This window comes from Trachurus japonicus, chromosome 20 (assembly GCF_045865225.1).
Source record: "Trachurus japonicus isolate A0001 chromosome 20, Traja_1.0".
In the NCBI taxonomy this organism is placed as follows: Eukaryota; Metazoa; Chordata; class Actinopteri; order Carangiformes; family Carangidae; genus Trachurus; species Trachurus japonicus.
The window spans coordinates 16,729,803-16,746,414 of record NC_140926.1 but is presented as its reverse complement, the minus strand read 5'-3'; the positions used below and the strand labels follow the sequence as shown (position 1 = coordinate 16,746,414).

The following is a 16,612-nucleotide window of genomic DNA, read 5'->3' as shown; positions in this document are numbered from 1 at the left end:
TGCTGATTAACTCTTGTACAGTACAGTGATGATGATTTCTTTTTTTTTTTTGAACAGTGAGTTTCTCTTTGGATTTTGTTCCTGTATGGACTCATCTGGACAATATTGTAATTGGATAATTGACTGCGCTTGTAAAGAAGGGCTTTGTATATTATAAAATCCTCATTTTATATTATTATTAATGAAATTGACAAGATTGCATATTATATTTAGGAGGGAGGGGGAGTGGGCGGAGTCTCATCTGGGGTATTTGTACAATAAAAAAAATGTGATTTTACACCTTTCCCCCTCTTCTTGTTACAAATCAAATGCGTTGATAGCCTATGTTCCTTTAAGTGTTTGGCACTTCAGTGTTTAAACCAATGACTGAAGGAGGTGGGATCAACGTGCACAAGTCACCTGAGGGGAAACTGTGTAAACCAGGGTCTGAATCACAACACAAACTGGATCTCGGTGTGAAAATGTTGTCCAGGATCGTCAGTGTGTCAGTGAAGGATGTGAGGTTTCAGACGTCTCTGGAGCAGCACGGCTCAGACGCCATGGTGAGAGACTTTCTGCAGCTGCAGACACACGTAGTAGTAGGCTACGCCACTGTTGCTTGACTGACTGTAACTTTACACACCGCAGCACACTGACCCGGACTACTCAGTCGCTTATGTGGTCATCGACACGGACAGCGGCCTGAGAGGCTTCGGCCTCACGTTTACTTTAGGAAAAGGCACCGACATCGGTAAGAGTCACGCAACAACACGAAGCACTTCCGAGACTCTCAAGTTCAACCCGTTCAACCACACGACCACTTCTACATGTGATGCTCAGTTCAAGTGCTCCCAATAAGCTCCGACTTTCGAGTGTCAGGAGCGTGAATGCAACTTTTTGTAAATTATTCCAAAGCGTTATCAAAATGATTCAAATGACACATATATGGGCTATATCTGCTAATTGCATTATATTTTATTGATAAATCAGTCTTTTAGAGAGGCTAAAGATCATCTGCATAAATGACTGTCACTCAAAAATGCAATAAAAAATCACAAATATAACACATAAAAAAACATAGCGATAATATATTACCTATTAATAAAAATAAATAAAAAACTATGCAAGTAACTGAGGGGTTGTCATAACGGTACCTGAAGCTTACGCCCCTTACCTCGTCTGTGCCATTGTGCAGAGCTGTACCCCGTGCTGCCACCTTGTGGTGGTGCTGTATAGTGGTGTTGGTCTGATCTGTGGCCTGTGTCACCCTGCAGTGGTGCGAGCTGTGGAGGCCTTGTCAGCACTGGTTGTTGGAAAATCCTTGCAGGAGATTGTGAGCGACTTCCGTGGTTTCTACCGCCTCCTGACCAGTGATGGGCAGATGAGATGGGTAAGAACAGACACACGGTGACACACGTCACAACAACTGATACAGGGAACACTGAGCCATTCAACCTCATGACCTATTTGTAATTTCTAATGTAGAGAGTGATTCACATCATCTTATTTTATCATGTGTTTGAAGACGTCAGTAGCCTACTTCTGTGAAGAAGACACGTGGCTTCTGTCTCCTCATCCAGAATAATATTATACTTCCCTGTATCAGAAGATAAGGGCCAGAGCCACATGAAGCCCTTTTGGTTACTGGTTGCATTCTCTGCCATCATAACTTTATGCACTTGCTGGGACCTGTAGTTCCTCTTTGGTCAAGACAATATTTTTCAGCTCATTTGAATAGGTTTTCATCCTTGGGTTATTTCAAGAACATGATACTTCATATGCAAGAAAAAGCAGTTCAGACAGATAATAAAATGTGGAAAAGATTACAGAGTTCTGGTTAATGATTGCGTTGGCTGAATCAGATGACATCTTAAAACTCTGTCCCTGAAATTCTTTGAAACACTTTGAACTCTTAAAATCGTCTTCAACTTTTTTAGGACTTTATGTGGCTTTTTTTTTTTTTTACTTTCTAAATTTGTCTTGTCTTGTCTGAAACAGCTGGGACCAGAGAAAGGAGTGATCCACCTGGCTACCGCTGCAGTTCTAAATGCAGTGTGGGACCTGTGGGCGAGGGCCGAGGGCAAGGTGCGGCCATCAGATGAGGCATTATTAGGGGGGAAAACACACACACATACGTATATACACTCACAGTGTCCAGAACACATACACATTATGACTCACAGCCTGTTGTCATCATCTTTCCACAGCCTCTGTGGAAGCTGCTTGTTGACATGGTGAGTCACAGAAAAGATTTGATATTGAAGGTTTATGTCCAGGATGTGATCACAAGGGGAAATACTGTGTTCCCTGTGTCAATTCAGGATCCTAAAGAGATCGTCTCATGCATTGACTTCCGATACATCACTGATGTGCTCACAGAGAAGGAGGCTCTAGGTGAGATGGGTATGAAGGAAACCCTGCATCCTAAAGAGAGTGGTCAAAGCAACAGACTCAAGCATCTCTTCTCTTTTTAATTCAGACATACTTGTGAAGGCACAGCAAGGCAAGAAACAGAGAGGTGAGCACCCGAAGAATAATCATAAATTTCATGGTTTAATGGGCTTTAGTGGAATCCAAATTACCTCTTTATAAACTAACAGGGGTGCTATTATCCTGAATAATAGGCCTTTACACTCCACAACTGCTCCATTAAAAGACACTTCTCCTTAAGTGTTCTTACCTGTGTGGACTTTCTCTTTCGCCTGCCAGAGGATCAGATGCTGAAAGAGGGTTATCCTGCGTACACCACCTCCTGCGCCTGGCTCGGATACCCGGACCAGCAGCTCAAACAGGTCTGTGCGCCGTAAAATGCATGAAGCGTCTTGACGTCTGTAATCGAAGGGCTTTTAATGATAAGCTGTGTTTCTCTGCAGCTCTGCGAAGACGCGCTTAAAAGCGGCTGGACCAAGTTTAAGGTGAAAGTCGGCGCCGACCTAGAGGACGACATACGCAGGTGTCGACTCATCAGGCAAATGATTGGACCGAATAACACGCTGGTATGTTTGTCTTCGTCGTCAAGAACAACTGTCGTTATTCATGGAAGTGACAAACTCAAGTGTTTATGTGCGTGTTAGATGATCGATGCCAACCAGAGATGGGACGTAGCCGAGGCGATCAGCTGGGTGTCCAGGCTCTCAGAGTTCAAACCTCTGTGGATCGAGGAGCCGACGTCTCCAGACGACATCCTGGGTCACGCTGCCATCTCCAAGGTGATGATGGAGTTGGGTTTCTCCAGGTTGTTCATGTGTTTGAAGACCTGGACAGAGTAGAAGATTATAGGTTCCTGAGCACAGACATGTTAAAGGCTCCCAGATAGACCTTCATATCTGTCCCCTGTAGGCCTACTACTTAATCCGTCCATGGTTGAAGACTGATACGAGGTGTTTTGACTTTGTTGCTGCAGGCTTTGGCTCCACTCGGGATTGGAGTGGCAACAGGAGAGCAGGTCAGAGCCCACATTTGTTCTTGGCTGCATACAGTTTGTCTTGTTTTATGAAACAATGTCATTAAATGTCTGCCTGGCTGACTGTCCCCTCTCCAGTGTGCCAACAGGGTGATGTTTAAGCAGTTCCTCCAGGCCTCTGCGCTGCAGTTTGTTCAGATAGACAGCTGTCGGCTGGGCAGCGTCAATGAGAACTTGGCTGTGCTGCTGATGGCCCACAAGTTCCAGGGTAAGAGTTCAAACAGGAAAATAATCACAGTCTTATGGTGCATTAGAAGCAGCTAAAGGCACTAAAAGGTTGTTTCAGAAGTCAAAAATACTTTATACATTATTACTATTAGCAAAATTATGAAAAATGGTGTAAAAAGAAAGATTGTGTTTAGCTTTACACTTTCTCTCAATCCCAATAGTTATGAGTTATTAGTTTGTCTTTTACCTCTAAAATAAAATATTTCAACTAATTTGAATAATAAAGAATTATTCCAGTTTTGTTTAACAGTTTATTCGTTTAATTTATGAAAAACATTTTTCATTTCCAGGGCCAATTACTACTCCAAAAAAAGGAAATAATTGTATGAAGAAAATATCAAACAGATAAAAGGTTGAACAGGAACAAATACCAAAGAAATAGAAATATATTTACAAAGTTAAAAGGTTTATACTCTCATAAATAAAATGTATGGCCAACATGTGCACATGCTACCTTGTCTTTCTCCTCAGTGCCGGTGTGTCCTCACGCTGGAGGAGTTGGTCTCTGTGAGCTCGTCCAGCACCTGATCTTGTTTGACTACATCTGTGTGTCTGCCAGTCTAAGCAATCGGTAGGAGTGTGATGAATATTAATGTGCAGTCTGAGCTCTTAACACCCTGACAGTAAAAAACATTATCACCAACATCACAACCTCTCTCCAGGATGTGCGAGTACGTGGACCACCTCCACCAACACTTCACAAGTCCTGTGGTGATTCGAGACGCCCACTACATGCCCCCAAAGGTACAACAGAGCGCAGGCACAAGCTAGAAATTACTAACACAAAGTTCATTCGTGTTCCTCTGAAATAAAAACTCTGTGCTTTATATTATTCACACTCACTGCTTCAAACAGCTTCTATACACTGTTACAGGATCCAGGCTACTCCTGTGAGATGGTGGAGTCATCAGTGCAGAGACACCAGTACCCTGAAGGAGAAGCATGGAAGCTGCACATGACCAAATGAAGATGAAAAGTGTCTCAGAAAGCATTAAAAATGTACATTTACATTTAACTAATTAAATTTCTGAGTACAAATGGAATTTTATTTACAAAAATAGATTATTTGCATAAAAAAATAAGCTAAAAAATCTCCCAAACTATCTCAGAAGTTGATAAACCTATGTCATGAAAATACTTAAAGGTTAGTCGTACCCCCAAAAATAACTTTCTGTGATTTAGGCACTTTTAAATGGATATCTGATCCTGGTAATAAGTGAGAATGAAGCAGAGATAGTAAAAATACATAAGAGCACTTTGTTTTCCCTGTAACCGGACCCATATTCATTACTTAAGTCCCTTGACACCCGAGTTGTTACACGGCCATCTGCATCTTGATGTGAGGATGGGGGTTGTAGTCACAAATCTCAAAGTCCTCTGCACGGAAATCGTCGATACTCTCCACCTTTCTCAGGATCTTGAGCTTGGGGAAGGGGCGGATCTCCCTCTGGAGCTGGGAATTGAAACAGATCAGCTGGTGTAAGTTGAAAATCCAGTAGAGAACAGAGAGGCATCAAAAACTGATTTCACTAACCCACCTGCACTTTGAGCGGTTCGGTGTGGTTGATGTAAACGTGAGCGTCGCCCAGGCTGTGAACAAAGTCGCCAGGCTGAAGGGACAGAGTAGAAACACATGTCAGCTGAGGGGACAGGGGACAGGGGACCACCACCAGGATGATCTGTGAGCACCAATGTGAGTCCACTGCTCTTACCTTGAGTCCTGTGATGTGAGCGATCATGTAGGTAAGGAGCGCGTAGCTGGCGATATTGAAAGGCACCCCCAGACCCATATCGCCTGAACGCTGGTACAGCTGACAGGACAGCTCGCCGTCGCACACGTAGAACTGGCAGAGCGCGTGGCACGGGGGCAGAGCCATGTGGGGCAGGTCTGAAAACACACGAGCGGGCAGAGGTTTGAATTTAACTCATCACACTTCAACAACATGAAGATTAAAAACATCCTGTCCCAGATGATTAAAGTGGAGTTTATCTGCTGCACCTTTGACGTTCCAGGCGCACATGATCATGCGTCTGTCCTCTGGATTCTTCTTGATGGTGTCAATGACTTTCTGCAGCTGGTCAACACCTTGTCCTGTGTAATCTGTTGAAAGGAGGAATCGGTGACAAGGATCAATACAGATCTGAAGCCCAGTGATCTGAGAAAGCTGCTGCTGTGCAAGCTGTAAACCATACATGAGCTCTTTGAAGGAACATATTTACCAAAATTAGATATCTGTAGCTGATCGTTTGAGGCAAGATTGATAATTTTTTGTGATTTTGTCACCATTTCAGGCACATGTCAAGAGAAAATACCTAAAATATGCTCTAAATAAACTTGGAATTATTTTGTAACTAACTGTATGATTTTACATTTTGAACTATTATGTAACGAGACTATAAAGACATCTCTATTTTTAAGAATTACGCCTCTAAGACAGAGAACAGAAGTATTGTGAACAAGAATTTGAGATGATACTATACTATCTACCACCCAAAACCTTGAGAGACTTTGTGAATGATGTTGACATACTGTACCTGCATGCATGTTTGTGTATTCTGCACCAAAGTGTCTCCACTGGAAACCATACACAGGTCCCAGGTCGCCCTCCTCTCTGTCTGTGAAACCAAGGTTGTCCAAGAACTGCCGGGACCCATTGGCATCCCAAATCTTCACCCCCTTCTCCGAGAGCTCTTTGGCATTTGTTGATCCCTGTAACACACATGGAAAAAAATATACAGTCTAAATATATATAGTCTATTTCAAACCAAAGAAGACAGACGTTCACCTAAAAGTGCAGTTTCTTTTGTTTGCTGTTCTGTTTTAGAAGATTGAAGCTCTTTTGAAACATGTTTTATAATTATGAATGAATTCAACCTTGAAAGTTATTATTTTATTATCATCATCATCCTCACCTTAATAAACCACAGCAACTCTTCAAGGATCCCTTTCCAAAAGACTTTCTTGGTTGTCAGCAAGGGGAACTGATCTACAAAAAAAGAAAACACAAATTATTTGACAGTAACACATTATGTGATATTTTATAACTGCAATATCATCTGACAAAATCCCCAAACACATAAATGAAAGACTGAGGTGTGATTTCAGCTGTATAAATTATAAAATCCCAAAGAGCAAGTTGGGGAAGACAGCCTAAGCCTATATTTCTCTTATTAGTGTATTTTCTCTGGATTTATTTCAACCATAGTGCAAGAGATACATGGAAGGGAAAACAGATTAAGTCCATATCATATCTCTATTTTAACCTCAGACACTCAGTCAGAGGCACTCACACTCACCAGGTGCTGCTGTTGGTATCCAGATAATAAAATATGATAAATTAAGTAATGAAGATATATTTTAATGTAAACAATATTGAAAAAAAATCCCATGAATGTGTGAACAAGATAAGCACAGGAGGAAAGATCCAGTTACAAAATGAACTTGTTAGTGCAAAAACGAACTGTGCCAAGTCAAACGTTACGTCAACCGAACCGACTGCTGGCCACTGATTGGCCAAGTGTCGTCACAGTTCAGAGTTACGCGCCAACTCAAAGAAAACCCGCTAATTTTAAGAAACACACCGGCAACAGCAGCGCCCACTGATTTGTACTGCAACTGTTTTTATCCTTTCATACGGCTCACTGTGCCACCATACTTAGTTACATGTCTTTACTAGTTACTTTTGAGATTTTACACACGGAGCAAGACCGTAAAAAGTGCATTGTTAATACAATAACGTTATAACTGTATGACATTCTTTCTGACTAATTAGAAGTACTTTAGGTAACTTAGCCTATGTTTTGCAGATACGGATGGTTTTCCTTTTTTGAGTTTTGGATCCAGGGCTTTTACTTATATTGCAGTAAGCAGAAGTCTTTGTCAGGAGCAGTACTCGTAGTAGTAACAGTATTAGTTTCATGGAGCAAATACACTCGGAGTAAACAGAGTAAAGTCCAGACTGACCTCTCAGACTGTATCTGGCCTGAGTACCAAACACAGAGATGACACCTGTCCCGGTCCGGTCCCCCTTCTTGTGTCCGTGTTGTAAGATGTACTCGATCTGGTCCAGGTATCCGCGTTCATCACAGAAACCGCAGAAACTCCTCTTCTCTGCAGCCGGGCCCACTTCTGTCTGCTTCTTGTCTTCGCCCTGTGTGTATACTTCCCCGGTGTGTATCTCTGAGGTGGCAGGCATGTTGAGGACAGGACTGCTGCTGCTGCTGCTGCTGCACAAGACTGCTGCACAATGACGGTACGCGCTCCAAAATCTGAATTTACCCGCCACTAAGTGCAAAGCCCCGCCCATTTCCTTCTTCTTTGTAACGTTACCGCCCCCTCTGCTCTGGCGGACCAGATAATAGACCCACCACAACAGTTACTGGTGCCCTATATACACAACTCCTAACCTACCTATATCGTAAAAAAAAAGGAAAAAAAAAAGAAAAGAAAACAGTGTCCCTTAAGAAGTTCACTACTACCCTGACTCGCGCCGTAAAGTATCTTTGCTCGAGACCTTGCGTCAGTTATGGGCTTGAATTTCGATTCGACCGGAAGTGACGTTTGTTTACATGGTTTACAGGCTAACAGCTGTATGTATGCTATGTGCAAATAATCCACTTTCTTCGAGCGTGAGCGACATGAAACATGTGAGAACACCACCTGTTGCAGTTCAAACGAGACAATATCATAACACCACCGCCTACTAATATTGAGGGGTGGGAGGACGACCTGCAAAAGTGTCCGAAGATAACATACATTAGCATAGATTAGCTACTTTCTTTACTCTTTCTTTTGCTTCGGACGGTGAGGCGATGAACAGTCTTGAAAAGCTCGGAGGGCGTATCCGTATTTACACAGTTATAAGGTCTGTCGCGTTTTGTTAATAGAGCGGATAAGTTTCAGTCTTGTTTACCTTAAAGCATCACCGAGCCTGGGTTTTGGTTTAAACGTCAGGTGAAATGCAAACAGCAGCGTGTTTCATCTATGGCAGGTCAAGGCAGATCTTGCAGCCACGCTGCTGCCATACTTTGGAAGATACATTTTGATTGTTCTGGTTGTTTTGAAGATCATTTTCAGCGTCTCCCTTACAGTGTATCGGTATTTAGGAGGGCGAGGAAGAATAAAAACTTTCTTCCTCCTCCTTCTTCTGTTGAGTTTGATTGGCGGCTGGCATCCAGCTTACAGGTGCATTGCCCCACCTACCGGACTGGAGTGTGGTACATTAGATTATACTGTATCCTCATTACCCTCAGCCTCAGCCTTTGCATGAGCAGGAACCCACAGAAAACAGACCGTCATCCCCCTGTTTTCCTATAACAGTTGATGGATCTCAATGACTCAATCTTGTCCGCCTGATTTCATGGACTTAATACTACTGAGGGCTGTCCAGCTATCCGATGCAATGAGTGCATTTGTGCTGCTGTTTCCCCTTATCCACTGCAGTGCGAGTGTGATAGCAGGAGTTCAACTGTGTACACTGATGCATGATCTGTTGCTCTCTCTGTAATTGCCTAAAAACGTTCCCACTCTAAATCTCCCAAGAAAAGTGAAAAAGTGTGCCAGTGCCTTGCTCGCCCGGCTCTTTGTTTTCTGTTGTGAAACTTCACCATCATGAATCTATTAATCTACATCCATGAACTTCACACACAGTGACTTAATTATGCAGAATACATACAGTAGCTACAACTGGGTTAATATGAATAAAAAATAAGCACAGATAAAATATATTTTTTATTTTCTTCTGCTCTGCTGCAGCCCCATTTGACAGACCAAGATTAGTGACCATGGCTTTTTGTTACTGCCTGGAAACAAATATGCAGCCTTTGGTAGGGTTTGTCCAAAGAATATTTTCAGATTAACATGTCAAGATTGTTCAGTTAGAAAATATGTCATTGCAAAAGGTGCTCAAATGAATTCATATATGTTTTATTTATACAAATAAATGCTAATATTCAACTGAAAACTCTAACTCTATATGTGGAAAATGGAGTCATTAGATGTTTAGATTACATGATGTGCCTCATTAGGATGACAAAACAGAATGAACCAAGCAGATTGTACACTGTTTTATTGAAACATTTTAAATCCTAAGAAATAACTTAACAAGAATAAAAGAATATAAGCTGTGCATGAAAATGTTCAAAATGTCTATAAAGTGCGTTTTCAAGTTTTACAGATGTCAACTTAATTGTTCAAGAAACTTAGTGCTGCTGGACAGCATGTTCAGCATCTGAGGACACTCTGGATGCTGAATCACAGTTTTACTTCATTCCTGAGTATAAAATAACCAAACAAATCATATTTTAAAGAAAAATATAACCACAATTTAAACTGATAGAGGTGTGCAAGAAAGTCTTAAATATCCACATGACTATGTGTCATCATTCTTCCATATAATCTCTTTTGCATTGTGTCTCTTTGAATAAGGTTTCATTTGAAATAATGCACAGGGATCTGTCGTGGTGTGAAGACGACGTTGCATTTTGCTCATATTCAGGTTGGAGCTCTGCCAGGTGACACTTAGTTTTACTGAGCCACAGTACTGCTTGGATCGATACCTCTAATCTGTCGTTTATGTAGTGTAAGAGCTTCCTGAGCAACATACTGGATGAAGGCGGGGTCGTCCACCTCTATGTCTGCTGGGACCAGCACAGTGAATGGGGCAGAGTCCAGTATGGTTACAACCACACTACTCTCTGGTTTAGGCATGATATTCTTCACCTGTTCCTGTGGAATCACCTGAAAAATTAGACAATGTGACAAATGAGATGTAAGATTTAAGACATTAAGACATTTTCGTGGTCGATAGATCCAGGTAAACATTTAATAAACATGATCGGATTTGGGTTTTGTTTGTAATGTAATATAATGTAATTTCATGGATCAAGTCTTTTATCTGACAAAATTCAACAACTAGGATTATTTTAAGATGTCTTTGCCAAAGATCAAAGACTGTATAAATGAATAAATTGAAATGATGCAGGTAGGATCAGCGATATAATCCAAATAAGACAAATATTTTTTTTAAATCTACAGGGATATGGCTCTTTACAACTGTGATAACAACCCTCAGAATGAAACACTCTAAGATAAACGGCAACATTACCAGTGACAAACCTACCGTGATCACGCTGAAGACGTTGTGTGGACCAGCTGTGTTGTCGGTCAGCTGGCTGATCCAGCCGTACTTGTCGTCCATGCTACTGAGCCACCTCTGTGTGTCCGTCGTGTGTCTCTGGACCATCTGCAGCCGGTCGTCGTACTGCTGACGGGAGGCGTTGAGCAGCATGTGCATCTCCTCCATCTCAGAGTGCAACTGCTGGACGTTGGGACACTCTGTAACAGCACATGCGGAGATAAATCCAGATGTGCATTCACATCAGTTAAGACCTTCATTTCATTTTCTCAACCACATTCGACCTTGGTGTTCACAGATCAATGGATCAGTGGACTACTGAGTAATTGCATTGCCATCAGTTACGTTGGTGACAAATTCCATCAATTATACATACATAGCCTATGTATATATATAAATGGTGAAATTACTTACACATTAGTTGATTAGGAGAAATGAATCACAATTCTGATCAACAATCAACAGTTATTCACTTATTTATTGCTCAAAATGTAATTCCAATTCTAAAACACAGGTTTTTCCACTTGTGTTTTTAATTATTAGGTTTTGACTGTTGGTCAGACAAAACCAGCAACCTGAGGACGTCACATGTGGGCCGAAAAACAACCTCATCATAAGACTTGAAATTTAGTTTTGAATAATCCCAGTTTATTATTCAGGCCAGAGTTGGATTGGAGGTCCAGATTGAAACATTTATACTCTGTACTGTATGTGCAAATGCAACCATGTGGTGTGATGAGGTAGACAGGTCAAAAACCAAACCTCCTTTAAAAAATACACATGCATGCCAGTGATTTACCTTTTATCAGATAATCCTTGCATGTCTCACACAAGTCTTGGAGCTGCCAGCACTCTGACGCTTGTCTGCGGAGGCGTCTGCACATGTATCTGCTGTGAGATTGTCCCAAAGCAGAGAGTGACCCCGGATCTTTGGAGATACACGTGCAAGAGCAAATTGTTAGAAAAGCTACCGTTATTTCATTCATGGACGTGAAGGCAAAGGTGAATACAAAAGTAGTGCTTTAAATAACATCAGAAACCTCTGCTTGATTGCTGAAGGTACTCCTCAGCTTCTTGTATCTCCTCAAACACATCGGTCACCGTGGAGCTGAATTCTTCCAGCACGTTCCTCCCCAAATCATAAACTGAATCGAGGATGTGATCCAGACCTGCGGCCGTGAAGAAGTCTGCAGTCGGACCGTCCTGGATGCCTGACAGCGCACTGGGCCGGAGCTCCGCGGTGAAGGCTGCAAAGAAGGAATGGCCGAACCTCTGCTGCATCTTCTTGACTAGAGTGATGCTCTGGTTGTACAGGAGGCTCATGTTTGACAGCAGCTGGCCGAACGACCCCTCCGCCTGCAGTATCTCCTGTTCAGCTTTACCCTCGTTCTGAGCTGGGATGGTTTGAGCTGTGCTCTCTTCGTTTTGGTTGTAAACATGCTCAGTGGCTTCCAACTGGGCAGCCATTTTTCTGAAAAACTCCTCCACCTGCAGAAAGAGGATGGGATGAATATACGGTAGGTACGGAAAGTATTCATACCCCCTTTAAAATCCATAAAATTCATTTTCTCCCTCATCAGTCTACACTCAGCACCCTATCCTATCGTGATTGCAAAACCCAGAATTATAGAATTTTTTGCAAATAAATTAAAAAAGAAAAACTGAAATACCACATGAACATAAGTATTCAGACCCTTTGCTCTGACACTCATGTAGGTCATTCAGGTGCTGTCAATTTATTTCATTCATCTTTGAGATGGTTCTACACCTTCATTTGAGTCCAGCTGGGCTGACGTGATATTTCAGTTTTTCTTTTTTAATTGATTTGCAAAGAAATTCTATAATTCTGTGTTTGTGCTGTCATTATGGGGTGCTGAGTGTAGATTGATGAGGGGGAAAAAAATGAATTTTATTGATTTTAACATAAAGCTGCCAACTGAAGGGGGTTTGAATACTTTCCATAACCACTAGGCTATTACAGTACTCCCACATATTTGGGGTCAGTGACACTTTTGGACGTGTTACATGGTTGTAAATGGAATAAGCTGAAATCAAACCTTAAAAGAGAAAGACGCGAAGCCTCGGCGACACGCGGAGGTGAAGAAGGCCTTGCAAGTATCTTCAAGACACGGTCGACACTCCTCAAAGGACGATTTGGTCAAATCTTGACACTGCAGTTCTGCCTCCTCAAGTTTCTGCTCCGTTTCCCGCACCAGCTGCATCGCCCCCTGATGGAAACAGACACAGAAAGTTGAGCCGCAGATACACTGACTCTTAATAAGTCAGAGTGGATTAGATGTGGGTTTTTTGGGGGGTGGGGATGTGGGGGTATTCTGAAATTACTTAGAAAACAGATTCATCCACAGACAGTTCATTTATCATGACTGTTGTAAAACTACACCCTCGACTCCTCAAACCCTCCCCAGGCCTCACTCCCACATTCATTCTTCACTGTCTGCTTTGAGGTTTCACCATAAGGCTTTATGCGGCTTTGCCTTTATGAGGCAGAAAATATGTGGTGGGTTTTTTGGACTCACAAATTCACAAAGACTGGCATGTACGTAACTGCTGAGCTACACTGCTCATGTTCTGTGAAAAATGATTGTAGCCTACTAAAACACAGAATACTGTATAAGCATTTCTTATTTGGCTTGTTAATGCCAGTCACACCAACAGGTTTTACCTTCTTCTTGTCACTGCTGTGTCTCAGGCCATCCATCAAGTGTCTGTGCTTCTCCTCTTTCTTCTCCATCATTTCCTTCACCTGCTTCACGCCCAGTAAAGCCCGTTTGATTTCCCCGTCCACATACTGCTCTCCTGCTGCAGACAGCTCTGCACGCACAAGTGAAACACGATGTGGTTAATTTCTGTAGCACTTAATGCAGATAATAGTTAGAATGAGTGCAGTACTGAAGGCCTCACTTTGCAGCGTGTCCTCGCTGAGTGGAGACGGGTCAGTGGCGCACAGCACCACCTGAGAGAGCGCCAGGCAGAGAGTTTGAACAAGCAGCCTCCTCATCCTGTTTTCAGCTCTGTGGAAAATACAGGAAATACTCATTATTCTGCTATAGAACATTATAATGCACCAGATCTTGATACAAATGATACAAATTAAATAAAAACACTTTCCACAAGGGGGCGCCATTACACAAGCAGTTCAAGTTAGATGCCATCTATAAATAAGTACAGTAACAAGGACAATTAATTAATCTAGTGCACACAACATCAGCCTCAATCCCAATTAACATGATTACCAAAAGGACTTCCTCTTTAACTAAAGCTACAACAATCAACTAACGCTTCTAGGTATTCACTGTCACATTACATAACAAGGAGAATGGCTGTAATACTGTACAACTGAATTACTCTTTATAATTAATAAATACAATAAATTATAGTCGTGCACATTCACCGAGGATAATTACATCCTGGACATTAAGAAACTAGCTGTTTTATGTACTATATTTCTCATGTGTGTGTATGTGTGTATACATATCAATCAACATCAAAAGGAAAAGACTAATGATAGTGATGAGGTTGTACAACAATGCAATTTTGCCATATTTTTGTTTAGCATGTTGCCTATGTATGTAAATGCAATATGTCTTACAGAAACGTCCACAAGCAATAGGCTTTATGCACAGCTCCACTACTTCCTGAACTTAAACAAGCTCCTTTATTTCCTGTCTTACATTATTGGACAAACTGATTAATCCAGGTGTGTCTGACTCAGTACCTCTAGTCACAACAATGGTCAGACACCAATGTCCAATAATGTAAGACAGGAAATAAAGGAGCTTGTTTAAGTTCAGGAAGTAGTGGAGCTGTGCATAAAGCCTATATACACACACCTAAACACTGGATTGTCATGATGCATGCAAAATAGAAAACAATAAAAGACGCATTTACCTTAGGAGCTATGACACATCAGCCTCCAGAAAACGAGAGCAGCAGGAGTGAGGAGTGAGGAGTGAGAGACAGAGCCGGACACTTCCTTTAAGGATTGTTCTATTTTTATGGATCTACTCAGCAGCACAGATCCTATTAGTGTGTTTGCACTATTTATCTGTAATTAAGCCTTATGCGCGCAGCATAGTTACAAATCAGCTTAAGGCGGGCTTTAATGTACGGTAAACATAACATGCTCATTTGTTTTTCAGGTCCATCTCACTTCCTTGTCTCCAACACACTAGCTGCAGTCAGAGCCCTCCTCAGGTAAAAAACTTTCTGCTGTAATCTCCATCAGACTGGCAGTGAGCCCGGGCCTCCTGCAGAGGCCTCGCACACACTGGCATGGTCTCAGTCATGGGCTAAGCTCTGCATGGCAGGAGCACGAGGAAAGCAGGCACATGTGCATACTGTAGCTACTAACCCTTAAGAGGAAATCTGTTTTCTGTTTCATATGTAGCTACAAATCATTTATTTTCTCACGACTAAACCTGACAGTGGATTCTGGTCTTTTCTGTATGATATGATTTCCAGTGGCAGATACATAAAGTTTAGAGTCATTAAGTACTTTACAATCAAAGCACTTAATGACCCTCTTCATAGCCTGTAGGGAAAAATCTGCATTTTTATTTCACTCATAAACATATTCCTGTCCTATTTCTCACCTCATATATCATATGAATGTCTTAGCCCATAAACACAGAGAAACAGTTGGAAGTTGATGCATTCATCTCCATATAAGTTAAATATCTTGCATTTTAACTGTCCATAATCAATATTTTTATATCAACAATGAATCGTGTGCCTTGCGATGTAAAAAGAAAAACATGTGGTGAATCTCCTCACCTCCACAGTGCTTTAGTGTCTTTCAGCTCATTGCTTTTTCAACCCATAAACTGATAAAGATGCACCGCATTATTTGCTGGCTGTGTATTACAATAGCTGATCAATGAGATAACTTATTGCAGCTTTAAATAAAGTCATTCTTATGAAACATATGCAGGATTGTAGTTAGTTAGCACTATATGATGATCACAAATCTTACTAATATATCAGTAAAATAAACTTCAGTCTTGCTTGCAAGTAGCTAACATCATCTAAAACATCATAATATGCTTCCAGTCTCTCTGGCCTCCACCAGCAAAGCTCTCGCTCTGTACATAAGATGATCTGCTCCATTGTTCTTATCATGATATCTGAACATGGCAGCAGCGTGGTAAATGTGGAATTCCTGTGTGCTTTCTCAGTCCTCCTGTTAAGCCGAGCCCACTGCTGAAAGCCTTGACCCAGCAAATGAGGTCCCAACCTCTGAATGAGGACCAGCAGGAGCCTGGATGTAAGATACCTGACCCTCAGCTGCTTTTTATCAGCTCGCCATGATCCCGATCTGAGCCCTAATACCAGCCCGCTGCTACAATTATAGCCAACAGTAAAATAACAGTTTTGAAGCTTTTACAAAAACAAGTAATTAGTCACTTTATCATCTCAGGCTGCGCTGGAATCTAATATGTGGTGGACTGGGTCAGACTAGAGCTATTAGCACGGAACCCCAGTTCGGAGGCTCTGTTATTCAAAGAAAGAAGAAAAATAGACTTGGGTTTGATGACTTAGTTGTGTGTTGTTGTTTTTAAATCTCTGAGGATTTTAGAAATGAGTCAGACAGTTGGTGGAAACCGTATCTTTTCCTGTAAATCAATTGGTTTTGAGATGAGCTTGTGTGAAATGATTAGCATCAGGGCCTTATCATGTAACCCAGTGACACTAACCTGTAGGCCTACTGTGAAGACATGACGCGGGGGTCTGTCTAATTTCTTTGATGTTCCTCATTAGTGTGGGAGGATGCAGCTGTTTTCGGCCT

At 41.7% G+C, this 16,612-nt stretch overlaps 3 protein-coding genes across 3 annotated transcripts; 1 reads left to right on the top strand and 2 right to left on the bottom strand.

Moving 5' to 3' along the window:
• The first annotated feature begins 286 nt into the window (after positions 1 to 286).
• On the top strand, positions 287 to 4,680 carry enosf1 (enolase superfamily member 1). Its single transcript, XM_085763773.1, has 15 exons — positions 287 to 542; positions 628 to 730; positions 1,254 to 1,369; positions 1,978 to 2,064; positions 2,187 to 2,213; positions 2,301 to 2,373; positions 2,459 to 2,497; positions 2,689 to 2,771; positions 2,853 to 2,975; positions 3,054 to 3,188; positions 3,383 to 3,424; positions 3,521 to 3,650; positions 4,142 to 4,241; positions 4,333 to 4,414; positions 4,545 to 4,680. Exons 1-15 carry the CDS (start codon positions 363 to 365, stop codon positions 4,635 to 4,637), a joined length of 1,413 nt encoding a protein of 470 aa, XP_085619899.1. The 5' UTR covers positions 287 to 362; the 3' UTR covers positions 4,638 to 4,680.
• A 162-nt stretch (positions 4,681 to 4,842) lies between these two features.
• On the bottom strand, positions 4,843 to 7,908 carry tyms (thymidylate synthetase). The gene is made up of 7 exons (XM_085763775.1): positions 7,635 to 7,908; positions 6,584 to 6,657; positions 6,206 to 6,380; positions 5,670 to 5,771; positions 5,383 to 5,558; positions 5,209 to 5,280; positions 4,843 to 5,123 (listed from the first exon to the last, which is right to left on the bottom strand). The coding sequence occupies exons 1-7, from the start codon at positions 7,864 to 7,866 to the stop codon at positions 4,986 to 4,988; spliced, it is 969 nt and encodes a 322-aa protein (XP_085619901.1). The 5' UTR covers positions 7,867 to 7,908; the 3' UTR covers positions 4,843 to 4,985.
• A 1,815-nt stretch (positions 7,909 to 9,723) lies between these two features.
• On the bottom strand, positions 9,724 to 14,909 carry LOC146966737 (clusterin-like protein 1). The gene is made up of 8 exons (XM_085763461.1): positions 14,716 to 14,909; positions 13,729 to 13,838; positions 13,490 to 13,638; positions 12,864 to 13,034; positions 11,847 to 12,294; positions 11,606 to 11,734; positions 10,792 to 11,006; positions 9,724 to 10,409 (listed from the first exon to the last, which is right to left on the bottom strand). Exons 2-8 carry the CDS (start codon positions 13,823 to 13,825, stop codon positions 10,197 to 10,199), a joined length of 1,422 nt encoding a protein of 473 aa, XP_085619587.1. The 5' UTR covers positions 13,826 to 13,838; positions 14,716 to 14,909; the 3' UTR covers positions 9,724 to 10,196.
• Between the last annotated feature and the right edge of the window lie 1,703 nt (positions 14,910 to 16,612).